The 14139-nt window shown below is 41.2% G+C and overlaps 1 protein-coding gene across 3 annotated transcripts in view; it reads right to left on the bottom strand.

The window, feature by feature from the left end:
• Window positions 1-14139, bottom strand: part of INVS (inversin) — a 141226-nt gene that overhangs the window by 9405 nt on the left and 117682 nt on the right. For 2 of the 3 annotated variants that reach the window (XM_058523651.1, XM_058523649.1), the window contains exon 14: window positions 7361-8078. In XM_058523651.1, coding sequence (XP_058379634.1) covers window positions 7361-8078 — 718 coding nt within the window. The remainder of the gene's footprint in view (window positions 1-7360; window positions 8079-14139) is intronic. The other variant, XM_058523652.1, reaches the window with a different exon arrangement.

Genomic DNA, 14139 nt, shown 5'->3' with positions numbered 1-14139 from the left:
GAGCACCTAAATATATAAAGCAAAAACAGAGCTAACAGAAGAAATAAACAGCAACACAAAAATAGCTGGAGACTTTAATACCCTAAACTCAACAATGGATAGATCATCCAGACAGAGAATAAATGAAGAAACAGTGGATTTGAACAACACTATAGACCAAATGGACCTAACAGACACATACAGAACATTCTATCAGACAACAGCAAAAGATACATTCTTCTCAAGGGCACATGGAACATTTTCTAGGATAGAGCATATGTTAGGCCACAAAACAAGTCTTAGCAAATTCAAGAAGACTTAAATAATACCAAGTATCTTCTCTGAAAATAGTGGTACGAAACTAGAAATCAATAACAGAAGGAAAACTGTACAACTCATGAATATATGGAAATTAAACAACACCCTCCTGAATAACCAATGGATCAAAGAAGAAATTAAAGAGGAAATAAAAAAATTTTTTGAGACAAATGAAAATGGGAACACATAATACCAAAACTTATGGGATGCAGCAAAAGCAATTCTAAGAGGGATGTTCATACCAATAAATGCTTACATTAACAAACAAGAAAGATCTCAAATAAACAACCTAACTGTATGCCTTAAGGAACCAGGAAAAGAAGAACAAACTGAGCCCAAAGTTAGCAGAAGGAAGGAAATAGTAAAGATTAGAGCAGAAATAAATGAAATTGAGAACAGGAAAACAATAGAAAAGATGAACAAAACTAAGAGTTGGTTCTTTAAAAAGATAAACAAAATTGGCAAACCATTAGCTAGACTAACCAAGGAAAAAAGAGAGAAGATCCAAATCAACAAAATTATAAATGAAAAAGGAGACATTACAACTGATACCACAGAAATACAAAGGATCATAAGAGGCTACTATGAACACCCATATGCCAACAAACTGGACAACCTATAAGAAATGGAAAAATTCTTAGAAACATACAACCTACCAAGACTGAATCAGGAAGAAATAGAAAATCTGAAAAGACAAAAAATGAGTAAGGAAATTGAATCAGTAATCAAAAATCTTTCAATGAAGAAAAGCCTAGGTCCAGATGGCTTCACTGATAAATTTTACCAAACATTTAAAAAAGAATTAATGCCAATTGTTCTCAAACTCTTCCAAAAACTTGAAGAGGAGGTAACACTCCCAAACTCAGTTCACAAGGCCAGCATTATCCTGACATCAAAGCCAGAAAAGGACACTACAAGAAAACTACAGGCCAATATCCCTGATGAATATAGATGCAAAAATTCTCAATAAGATACTAGAAAACCAAATTTAGCAGCACATTTTTAAAAGGATCATTCCCAATGATCAAGTGGGATTTATCCCTGGGATGCAAGGATGGTTCAACATATCCAAATCAATCAATGTGATATATCACATTAATAGAATGAAAGAAAAAAATCATATATGATCATCTCAAAAGACACAGATAAACCATTTGACAAAATTAAACATCCATTCATGATTAAAAACTCTTAACAAATTAGGTATGGAAGGAATGTATCTCAACATAATAAAGACCATATATGATAAGCCCACAGCTAACATCATACTCAATTGTGAAAGGTTGAAAACTTTTCCTCTAAGATCAGGAACAAGACAAGATTGCTTCCTCTCACAACTCCTACTCAACATAGTACTGGAAGTCCTAGCCAGAGCAGTCAGGCAAGAAAAAGAAATATAAGGCATCAGAATTGGAAAGGAAGAAGTAAAATTGTCTCCATTTGCAGATGACATGATTTTATATAAAGAAAATCCTAAAGACTCCACAAACAATCTGTTAGATCTAATCAACAAATTCAATAAAGTTGCAGGATACAAAATTAACTTACAGAAATCAGTAGTGTTCCTATACACTAACAAATTATCTGAAAAAAAATAAAGAAAATGATCCCATTTACAATAGCATCAAAAACAATAAAATAGTTAGAAATAAATTTAACCATGAAGGTAAAAAATCTCTACACTGAAAACTATAAGACAGTGATGAAAGAAATTGAAGGAAAAAAAAAAAAAGGAAAGGTATCGCATGCTTATGGACTGGAAGAATCAATATTGTTAAGATGTCTATACTACCCAAAGCCATCTATAGATTCAATGCAATCCCTGTCAAGATTCCAATGGCATTTTTCTTTTTTTTACAGAAGTAGTACAAATAATACGAAAATTATATGGAACCACAAAAGACCCCAAATAGCCAAAGCAATCCTGAGAAAGAACAAAGTGGGAGGCATCACACTTCTTGGTTTCAAGATATATCATAAAGCTACAGTAATCAAACAGTATGGTACTGGCATATAAACAGACACATAGACCAATGGAACAGAATTGAGAGCCCAGAAATAAACTCATGCATTATACGGTCAACTAATATTTGACAAAGGAGCCAAGAATAGAAAAGACAGTCTCTTCAATAAACTCAATAAAAGTGCTGGAAAAATTGGATAGTCACATGTAAAGGAATGAAACTAAAACCCCTATATTACACCACTCACAAAAATTAACTCAAAATGGATTAAAGACTTAAATGTAAGACCAGAAATTATAAAACTCCTAGAAGAAAACATAGGAACAAATCTCCTTGACATGAGTCTGGGCAACGATTTTTTTGGATATGACACCCAAAGCACAAGCAACAAAATAAAAAACAAGTGAGACTACATCAGACTAAAAAACTTCTGCAAAGCAAAAAATATAATCAACAAAATAAAAAGACAATCTACGGAATGGGAAAAAATATTTTCAAATCATATATCTGATAAGGGGTTAATATCTAAAAATATATAAAGAACTCATACAACTTGATAGCAAAAAAACAAATAATCTAATAAAAAAACGGCAAAGGACCTAAACAGACATTTTTCCAAAGAAGATATATGAATGGCCAATGAGTACATGAAAAGATGCTCTAAATCACTAATCATCAGGGAAATGCACATCAAAACCACAATGAAATATCACCTCACACCTGTCAGAATGGCTGTCATCAAAAAGACAAGAAATAACAAATGATGGTGTGGATGTGGAGAAAAGGGAACACTTGTGCACTGTTGGTGGGAATGTAAATTGGTGCAGCCTCTATGGAAACAGTATAGAGGTTCCTCAGAGAATTAAAAATAGAACTACCATATGATCCAGCATTTCTACTTCTGGGTATTTACTGAAGGAAATGAAAACAGTATCTCAGAGACATCTGCATCCCCATGTTCATAACAGCATTATTTACAATAGCTGGGACATGGAAATAACCTAAGTGTCCACTGATGGATGAATGGATGAAGAAGTTGTAGGATATATACACACACAATGGAATATTATTGAGCCACGAGAAAGAAGGAAATCCTGCCATTTGCGACAACATGGATGGAACTTGAGGGCACTATGCTAAGTAAAAAAAAATCAGACAGAGAAAGACAAATACTGTATTATCTCACTTATATGTGAAATTTTCAAAAACAGAAAAACAAACTCATAGAAAAAGAGATCAGATGTGTGGTTACCAGAGGCAGGGGGTGGGGGAGGGGAAGTGGGTGAAGGTGGTCAAAAGATACAAACTTCCAGTGAGAAGATGCATAAGTGCTGAGGATGTAATGTACAACACAACGACTATGGCTAACACTGCTGTATGGTACATGTGAACGTCGTTAGAGTAAATCCTAAGAGTTCTGATCGCAAGGAAAAAAAAACTTTTTTTCCTTATTTCTTTTTTCTAATCTACGTGAGATGATGGCTAACCTAACTTATTGTGGTAATCATTTCACAACATATGTAAGTCAAATCATTATGCTGTACACCTTAAACTTATACAGTGCTGTATGTCAAGTATATCTCAATAAAACTTGGGGGAAAAAATGGCTGAGTAACTTGCAGAAGGTCACACAGCTAGAGCCAGGAGAGACCAACACTCAAACTCAGAGCTGTCTGGTCCCACAGCCAAACACTGCTAAGGACTTGGGTCTGTACTCTGTTCTTGGTGCGGACCCACAGAGGTTTTTAAGAATGATGGCAGAGATAAGAGCTGTATTTTACTGAGATCATTCTGCCGGAGGGTGGAGCCTGGGGTGGGAGAGGCGAGGGGCACGTGGACGTTGGCTCTATTACATCTAGCTTTGACATGATGGTGTCCATCCCCTGTGCACTCCCAAACTTCTGATTAAACACACTGTTTGGGAGTCTCCCAAGGAAAGCTGCATCCAGGATTCATTACCTTGACTGATTAACCACTCCTGGTGAGCCTAGAGGGCGCTGCAGCGAGCAGCAGGCCCATCCACGCCTGATTTACCATACACCAAATGGGAAATAGCCTTCGTCCGCAGTCTCCTAAAAGCTCTTGCAGTTTTGGGGGCAGCCCCCCACCCCCTGCCCTGAAGGCTGATTTCAGTCAAACTACACAAGTCTTCCTTTCTTTTCCTGGAGATTGACGAACCAAGGCATCCCTCTACTAGAATATGTACCACCTTCCCAAAAAGCCAACTGTGCAGAACAGCTGGAGTTATGGGGCAATACTGCTGCATGGTTCAGTTTCTTCTGTTTGAGACGCCAAGTGTCTTCCACACCCTCTGCTCTGCAGGCAGAAGACTTGCTGGGAAGCCCAGGTGTGGGCTGAAGCTGTAATAACTCCGGCTCTGAGTGGGCACGACTTCCACCAAATCGACTCTGGCACGGAGACCATGAGTCTGTGTCTGATGGCCCTGGTAGTCAGAGGAGCAGCCTCTAGTCTCCCATTCTCAGGAGGACTTGCATTCCTGGTTTGTTGAGAGACCGCACCTGTCCAATCGTCCCTCTCAGCCCTGGGCTCAGGGCTCTCTGTGGCGCAGCCTGTCCTTGCCTATTCATCTCAGGACACGCTGGAGAAGAGCCGACAGGGAGGTGGCTTACACGTGCTGAGGTAAAAAGGAAGTGTTTCCCACAGCAACTGCTTGTAGCCACAGCAACTTTCCAGCCCAGCTTAGCTCGGCCAGTATCTGGTTTTGGTCTTTAAAAGAGTCAAGTCTGGACTGGTAATAAAACTCACACTTTATGACTAAGCTTCATTTTCTCTGGGCCCAAGGTTCAACCTGCTCACCCCATCCCTGCGCACTTTCCAGTCTGCCTTTCTCCCCCCTTGACATGTCTCCTGGAATGATAGCCTGCATTTACGGGGCACTTATGTGCCAAGCCCTGTCCCCCACCCCACCCGTCAGTGCTCCTTAGGTTCGGTGTCAGACACCACACACCGTCCCAGGACTTTGGGCTCCTGCACTTAAAATGGAAGATGTATAAGGCTATAACAGAATCAAATAAATGTGGTTTTACTGTCACCAGACATGCAACTTTCCACAATGTGTGGCTTCCCAGAAGCCCTTTGGGAGTTGATGTCCCAGGTCTCAGAACCACACAATGGTGCAGCCAGAGGGGGCTGTGTAATTGCTCCCCAGATGGGCACACAGACTATGAGCCCACTGTTTCTGGGGAATGACTGAAGGCTCATTTGCTGCTATGGACAGTTACTGACAGGACCTGTCAGCTTCTGACTCTTCAAAGGAGTCAAAGCACAGTCTGACAGGAAGGCATTGCAGCTAGGGAGCAGCTGTGGAGCCTGACGTGGTAAACCTCGCTGGCTTGTTTAGATCCCAGGTTTCAGCTGAAATACCTAACAGTTCCTCTGGGATGGTAGCCAATGCACATCCTGGCAGAAGTCCCCAAAGAGGGGGAGCAGGGACCATTCCCACCTGTGGCTTCAGACGGTCTCAGCTCAAAGCCAGCGCTGCCACTTACTAGCTCTGTAACCTTGGTAATTGATCAACCTCTCTGTGCTTCAGTTTCGTCGTCTGTGGAATGGGGATAAGAACAGTATCTACTTTACAGGGTTACTGTGAGGATTACATGAGTTAATACATGTAACACTACTTAGAACAGTGTCTGGCACAAGAGCCCAATACATGCCAACTACTAGCGTTGACAATCATAACAATGTCACCTCGATGAGTGTGAGCACCCTCCGGGCGGCCTTTCTTCTCCACCTGTTCTGAGGTGAAGAGTGAGAGGTCTGCCCCGCCTCCCTTACCTTGACCACAGCAACCACCACCGGGAACGTATGGGAAAGGCCCTTGGGCTTGAGTCAGAGCTTCAAGTGCTGGATCTGCACCCCTAGGACAAGTCATTTGTCCTCTCTGAGACCATCTCCTTGTCTGAAACATGGGGACACTAATCCCCGTCATGACAGCTTCCTGGTGTGGTTGGGACAGCCAAGGGCAGCAGGCACGAGATGACTTGTAAACAACCAAGAGCTTGAACAGACACGAGGACGCACTACAGCAAAGGCTGCGCGAGCAGGAAGCAGAGCGCTGGGCTCCGGGTGAGGCGGTCTTCGGCACGACAGGCCCTGAGGGCTCCCCCTGGACCTCAGGGGGACCTCTTTCGCTCTCTTCTCCTCTGCCAGCATTAGGGTCCCTCCAGCCCTTTTATCTCCTGACGGGGGTGTTGATGTGTGGCACACCTGTGCTCCCAGAGATTTGCTTGCTTTGTTCCCCATCAACCTTCCTCTCTCCGGAGACGGAGGCCACATGACGCCCAACTGTCAGCGACGGGTCCAGCCCTCCCCTGGGCACTGGTCATCAGTGTAAGGCCTAATCTAGATTCAGGCCCTGGTGGGGCCTGCAGTGTGAAGGAGGTTATGAGAGAAGTGAAAACCTGCAGGAAAGGACTCCTCCAGTCCTCCCATAATTACTCCCTGGAGGTACTTGTCTCAGTATTTCAGGAAGCCTCCACGCCTCCTCCCAGCACCTACCCGACATTCGGAGCTTGGCAGATGCTCAGACAGGTTTTTGTAATAAATTTCAGTCACTCAATCCACTATATCTACGCCCTGGTTTAGGTATTTGGTGTATGACTAATTCCTGGGTAGTAGAGACATAAACACAACTTACAGGTGGAGTGCTTCAGAATTTACCAAGCACACCTTATCTCATTCTAACAACCTGTCATACAAACAGGACAGGTGCAGCAATTGTTAAATCCCCTTTCACAGATGAGGAAACTGAGGGTCAGGGAGGCCAAGTGATCTGCCCAAGGTTAGATAACCTGTTAGAGTTCACCCGACACTCAGCATTCCTGGTTACAAACTGAGGGCTTTTTCCTTACACCAGGCGACCCTGGGTGTTTTCCTGTCTTTCTTGGCAAAAACACCTTCCAAATAGCTAATCCAATGTAAATTGCTAGGGTCTGTACATGTGTGAATTTCATGGGTAGGCTCAATAAAATTGGCCTTGTCACGGCAGCACATGGAATTCACTAGAAAATATCATAGAGCACAGGGTATTGGGACAACCACGGGACCAGAGATGCTGTGGCACCCCGTCTTCCTACCTTCTCCAGGCCCGCTGGATGACTGCTGCTGCCTTGTTCTTTCTGCGAAACAGCTCTTTCCTGCTTCTTTCTCTCTGGATTATCTGCAGCCGCAGCTCTAGGGGGAGAAGGTCAATATTCACGCTCTGCGCAGAGAGGGGACCAGGTGCTGGATCAGTCTCCTTAGATATCTGAGCATCCTCAGACAGGGTGGATGTCCCCAGCTTCCTGACTCCTGACCTCAACACCTCTGTGCTCTGTAGCGAATCTGAGTAGATCCCTCCTGTGAGCTTGTCCTGTGTCACTTTGTTTCTTGGTGTCCGATGGTGGAGAGGATTCTGCCCGGCATGGACCACCTCCCCCTTGGCACTGCCAGGCCGGCTAGAACCAGCCGGGGAGCACCTTCCTCCTCTGAGCTCTTGCATGCGCCTTTTCTGGGAGGTACCTTTGGCCTTGGGTGCCGTGTTGTGCCGCTGACCAGGCTTCCTGTGGCCATCCTGCTGTAGAAGGCTTGCAGCTGCCCCACTGAGGTCCTCTCCTTTCTCCTCAGGCCCAGCCCCCCTGATGCAGGAGGGCTGCTTCCAGAAGCCTTTCCCTTTGTCACACCGCTGCTCGCCAACTGTCTCACCTCTGGATTTCTCAACAGAGGACACTCCTGGATGCCTGTTTCCATTGTTGCCTTCATTGGGGCTGAAGTGGACACTGGCTGATCGGCCTTTAGAATGTTCTCTGGATGTTTCTTGGGGAGACAAGGAAAAGGGAGAAGAATATTTATTGTCCAAAACTTGCACAGTAGGGCATTTCTGCTCATTTTTTCACATAAAATATTCAGACTTGTCCTACAGCATCACCATGATAGTGGTAATTCTCATTAGAAAAAAACTGTTTAATGTCTACTTCTAGCAATGGTAGGTTAGATAACCTGAAAGACTTCCCACTACAAGTCCCTAGAAATGCTGACTAAATATAATAGACATCCTTTTAAAAGCACCACAGTGCCTTCGAGAAAAATAAAGGAAATCCCTGGGGGCCAAAAACAAAGAGAAAACTGAAAATCAGGAGCAGTAAGTGTGTGAGCTGATCTACCGACTGCCCAGGCAGGTGGCAGTGGCGGAGCGGGCGTGGTTGGTCTTATTAAATATCTGGTTGTGCTTTAATGTCCAGATAAGAAAAGAAAATGAGGCCTTGCAGGCAGGAAGTTAACTAGAACCAAGACCCTGCATGAAGCCAGGACTTGGAGGTGGTATACAGTTGGGAAATGATGGCCCAGATAAAAAATCTGCTTGACAAGGAAGTTTGTTTCAGCCTAGGTTCTGGAAGGCAGAAAGAGTCTCCCATGAGAATTTGAGGCCAAAATTCTGTACCTTACATGGGTTTGGTATTCATTTATTCTCAACTCATAGGAAAAATTAATATAAAAACCGGTCTCAGGATGGTGGTATCGCAGGATGCCCCATAGGACAAACACAATCTTGCTTTAGTGTGGCAGGCCCTCAACTCAGGGTGCACAGAGGCATCCTCTTGAAAATGACTTCACAATCCAAAATTATAAAATGCACGAAGAAACAATCTACTGTGAGTGACAGTTAACAGACACAATAGTAAGATCGGATCAGCAAGAACTTCAGCTAATAGAACAGTGTGTGCGCACACACAGACACACACAAACTGATTAAACACAAAGGAAATTTAAAATATGAGCAAAGGGGGCTGGTCCCATGGCCTGGTGGTTAAGTTCTGCACGCTGTGCTTTAGCAGCCGTGCTATGGTGGTGACCCACATACAAAACAGAGGAAGATTGGCAGATGTTAGCTCAGGGTGAATCTTCCTCAGCAAAAAATTATATATATATGAGAAAAGAAGAGATATATTTGAAAAAGAACTAAATACAACATTTAAAATGAAAAATTTAGTCTCAATGTAAAAAGCAGTGAAAGAACTTCTGCTTCTGTAATGGCAGAATTGAGGCATACTCACCACTCAGGACAACAGAAAAGTCGAACACAATATTACAAACCACCTGATTGAAGACATCGAAGAGCTAACAAGTCAGAAAAAAATATGGGGCCAAGATCCAGGAGAATCAAGTAACCAACAGAGATGAGCAAGCCATTTGGGGCTACATATCCCTAGGGGAATTGGCCCCCTGAGGTTTCAAGAACAAAACTTGGAGACGAGATCCTGCCACGAAGCATTCTTTTGGACTGGGGCCCTGGAAGGCTATGTTTTAGGAGAAAAAGTGAACTGGTAGTAGAATGACTCTTGCAGGGAGTGAAGCCCAGCTTTGCATCATCTCAGTTCTGGAAACTGGATTAAAGTGATCTTGGATTGCTCATGTTCCTAAATGCCTGACAGAAGCCAATGTAAATCCCCTCTGGAGGAACATCATCCTGGGCCTCAAGTTATTTCTATAATTTTTTATATTCAATGTCCAGCACTCAATCAAAAATATACAGGGAGATTAGGAGACAAAATTTAGAGAGAAAGAGAGAGAACAGACAAAACACACAGGTTATCCAGATAATGTGTTCTCAGAAACAGACTTCAAAATAACTGTTATTAAGTGCAAAAGAGTATCTAAACTACGGTACTCTGTATGTAAGAAAGAAGGGGATATAAGAAAACATATGTGTATCTGCTCATTTGTACAAAAGAAACATAGAAAGGATAAACCAGAAACTGAAGAGATTGGGTACCTAAGGGGATGGGATGGGAAAGGGACAGAATGAAGAGGGAAATGGGAAGCGGGTAGTCGGATGAGGAGGGAGCAACACCTCTCTGAGCACACATTTTCGTATAGTGACTCTTAGAACCATTATAATGTTTCACACAAAACAAAAAGAAAAACCCCACACAATTAATTAAAACAATAATGAGATACCACTACACACCTATTAGAATGGCAAAAATCAAAAACACTGACAACACCAAATGCTGATGAGGATGTGGAGCAACAGGAACTCCATTCCCTGCTGGTGGAATGCAAAAACAGTATGGCCACTGTGGAAGACAGTTTGGCGGTTTCTCACAAAACTAAACATTCTCACTATATGATCCAGTAATTGTGCTCTCTGGTATTTCCCCAAATGAATTAAAAACTTATGTCCAGCCCAAAACCTGCACATGAATGTTTATAGTAGCTTTATTCATAATTGCAAAAATATGGAAGCAACTAAGATATCCTTCAGTAGGTGAATAGATAAATAAATTGTGTACATCAAGACAATGGAATATTATTCAGCACCAAAAAGAAATGAACTAAAAATGAAATGAGTGCTAAAAAGAAATGAGCTATCACACCATGGAGGATAGTCCTCAGTGAAATATGACTTCACTTGTATATTACTAATGCATATTACTAAGTGAAAGAAGTCAATCTGAAAAGTCTACGTACTGCATGATTCCAACTATATGACATTCTGGAAAAAGGCAAAACTATAGAGACAGTAAATGGATCAGTGGTTGCCAAGGGTGTGGGGAGGGAGAGATGCATAGGCAGAGCACAGAGGATTTTTAGGGCCGTGTGATGGTTAATTTTATGTGTCAACTTGACTGGGATAAGGGATGCCCAGATGCTGGTAAAACTATCTCTGGGTGTGTCTGTGAGGGTATCTCCAGAAGAGATTAACATTTAAATTGGTAGACAGAGTAGAGCAGATTGCCCTCACCAATGCAGGTGGGCATCATCCAGTCCGTTGAAGGCCTAAATAGAACAAAAAGGTGGAGGAACAGCGAATTTGCTGTCTCTGCTTGAGCTGGGACATCCATCTTCTCCTGTCCTCAGACACAGGTGCTCTTGCTTCTCAGGCTTTCAGACCTGGACCAGGACTTATACCATCAGCCTCCTGATTCTCAGGACTTTGGACTCAGACTCACACCATCTGCTCTGCTGGTTCTCAGCCTTTGGACTCACTGAACCACACCACCAGCTTCCCTGGTTCTCCAGCTTGCAGATGCAGATCATGGGACTAAGCCTCCATAATCAAGTGAGCCAATTTCTATAAAAAATCTCCTCTGCTATATATATATAGCCTGTTGGTTCTGTTTTTCTGGAGAACGCTGACTAATTCTATATGCTACTAAAATGATGGATACAAGCCATTATACATTTGTCAAACCCATAGAATGTACAACACCAGGCATGAACCCTCATGTAAACTATGGACTTTGGGTGATGATGTTGTATCAGTGTAGGTTCATCAGGTGCAACAAATGTACCACTCCGGTGCAGGATGTTAATAGTGGGGGAGTATGTGTGTATGGGGGCAGGGGTATATGGGAACTCTCTGGACTTTCTGCTCAATTTTGCTGTGAACCTAAAACTGCTCTAAGAAGTAAATTCTATTAAAAGGAAAAAAAGAGAACAATAATAAAGAGACTGCTAGATATTATTAGATACTATTAACTAGTAGTGATAAAAATAATGTGATTGGGTATTAATATAGATAGATCAGTGAGAAAGAATAGAAAGCTAACAATATACCCCATATATAAAAATACATAATAAAGAGATAATTTTGAACGGGGAGGAGACGAGTTGCTCGGAGCCCCTGGGCAGGAACCCAGTGGGGGATGCTGTGCTCCTCCAGAAGTCGTTGTTCACAGAGCCTGCTGCCAGTGTTGCAGCTCTGGATTATTCCACGTATATGGCTAGAACAACTGCTTATTCTCTAAATAGAAATCACTAGATTCCAACGTCTCTATATAAAATTAAATATGAGATAGTAAAAACTGGAAAATACATGTGTTTATTAGATCCTAAATTGGGAAAAACCTTTTCTTAGCATAAAACCACAAGGAGAAAAATCTCAAGAGAAAAAATTAAACAGAATTAAAAGGTAAACTAAAATAAAACATTCATTATATATAATAGACAAAGGTTACTATCCTTATTATATAAAGAGCTTTCAGAAACATTAAGAAAATGAAAAGCCAATATAAAAATTGACAGAGGTCATCAGTGAACAATCCAGAAAATAAATACACAAAGCTAATAAAACTATGGCAAAATTCCATCCTGCTAACTAGGATACAGTAAAACCATTATTTGTCTAAATGTTTGGAGAGAGTTTTTTGTTTTTTGCTTTTGGAAAGGTGAGACAACCTTCTGCAACCTTCCTGGAATAAAATTTGGCAGCATGTTTAAAGAGCCATAAAAATTAGAAATGTACGCAAAAATTTATATGAAAGACTATTTAGTTTATATGTCCCACAACACAGACATGATTAAGCAAATCAGGTTGTATTCATAATCTGATATAATACTAAGCATTTAACACAATACTAACATTTTTGTTGAAAACAAAGAGATAATGTAAGGAGATCTCAAAACAGTATGCCCACAATCTTCTGAACTACAGAAAAAAAAGTTCTACTAGAAGGATTTGCACCAAAGTGAAAAAAGTTGTTTATCTTAAGATTAAGGAGAATTTTTACTTTCTTCGTTGTTCTTTTCTCTTTTTTTAAAATTTTTTGTAATGTACATTAATTTTATCATTAAGAAAAAATGTCATTTTCTGTTTAAATAAAAAGTACCCAACCACAAGAAAAAAAGCACAACAATTAAAATCAACTAGGATGTGGGAGAGAACCCAAAATGGAATATAAACAATAACAAATAAACCTAACTGTGTTACAAATACATAAGGTAACCACACTAAAAAGTGAGGAAGGAAAGAACTGATCTAAGTAACCTGGTAAAACTATATTTCAGCTGAATATGATTAAGGACAAAAAGAAATGTATATAAATACTGTACTCTAGTTAGTAAGTTTGTTTCTCACAAGAGTATGGGTTAGCAATTCTGAAACTACTTCATGTGTATACTAGGATTGAACAAATAAGCATATATATACCATAGATAACGGGAGCCAGATCTTTCACTGTTGGAGAAAACATTTCAAATAAAGAAAGAGAGAAGCTAGAATAAACCCTGTGGTGTTGAATGGAATTGGAGGTATCAGTATAAACTCATGGTGTGTGTGTGTGGCTGTGTGTGTGTGTGTGTAATACACATATACACAGACAGATGCAGAAATAGATATAAGTATTTCTTAGCTCTGTCTGTTGATACGGCTTAGGAGCAATGACACTCCAATAGTAATATACCCACTTAGCACTCAGATCTTGTTTTCTAATATCATTCATCAACAAAAGGAATCTGGGTTCTTTGGAGAAGTGGCTGATTCCAGGGCCCTGAATGGGGAGTGATAATGGAGATTTCATTTTGAAAAGACCAATCTGTTCACAGAGAGGAACATGGATTAGGGGAGTCAGAGTAGATAAGTAAGAACAGTTAGGAAGCTACTGTAATAGCCTGAGTCAGAGATAAAGGCAAGAAGATGTTAGGAAGACTACATGGTGGTGATGGTGGATGAGATAGAGAGAATGGATATGAAAGATATTTAGGAGGTAAAGGTGACAAGACCTGGTGATAGATTGGATATGATGGTAAAGAAAAAGAAGATAATAATTAGATTTTACTCCAGAATTGAGCATACAGATGGATGAGTATGTCATTAACAAATACAGGGAGAAAGTTTCCATGAAATCATAGTCTGTCCTGTCTTGGATAGGTTGAGTTGGAGACGCCTTTGGGCCATCCAAGTGAGGACATAAGTAAATAACTGAATATACACAATTGAAGCAAGGACAAGAGGGCAGGCAGTCTTTGGCATACAGGTGGTAACTGAATTTGTTGCCTTAGCCACTGTACATGCACCAAACGTAAGGGCCCACTTATACTCCCACCCGTCACCCCCACTCGCTCTGGCAGCCCATATGCTGAGAATAAGAAAACA

Source organism: Diceros bicornis, chromosome 28 (assembly GCF_020826845.1).
Source record: "Diceros bicornis minor isolate mBicDic1 chromosome 28, mDicBic1.mat.cur, whole genome shotgun sequence".
Classification (NCBI taxonomy): Eukaryota; Metazoa; Chordata; class Mammalia; order Perissodactyla; family Rhinocerotidae; genus Diceros; species Diceros bicornis.
This window is presented reverse-complemented; position numbering and strand designations above follow the sequence as displayed.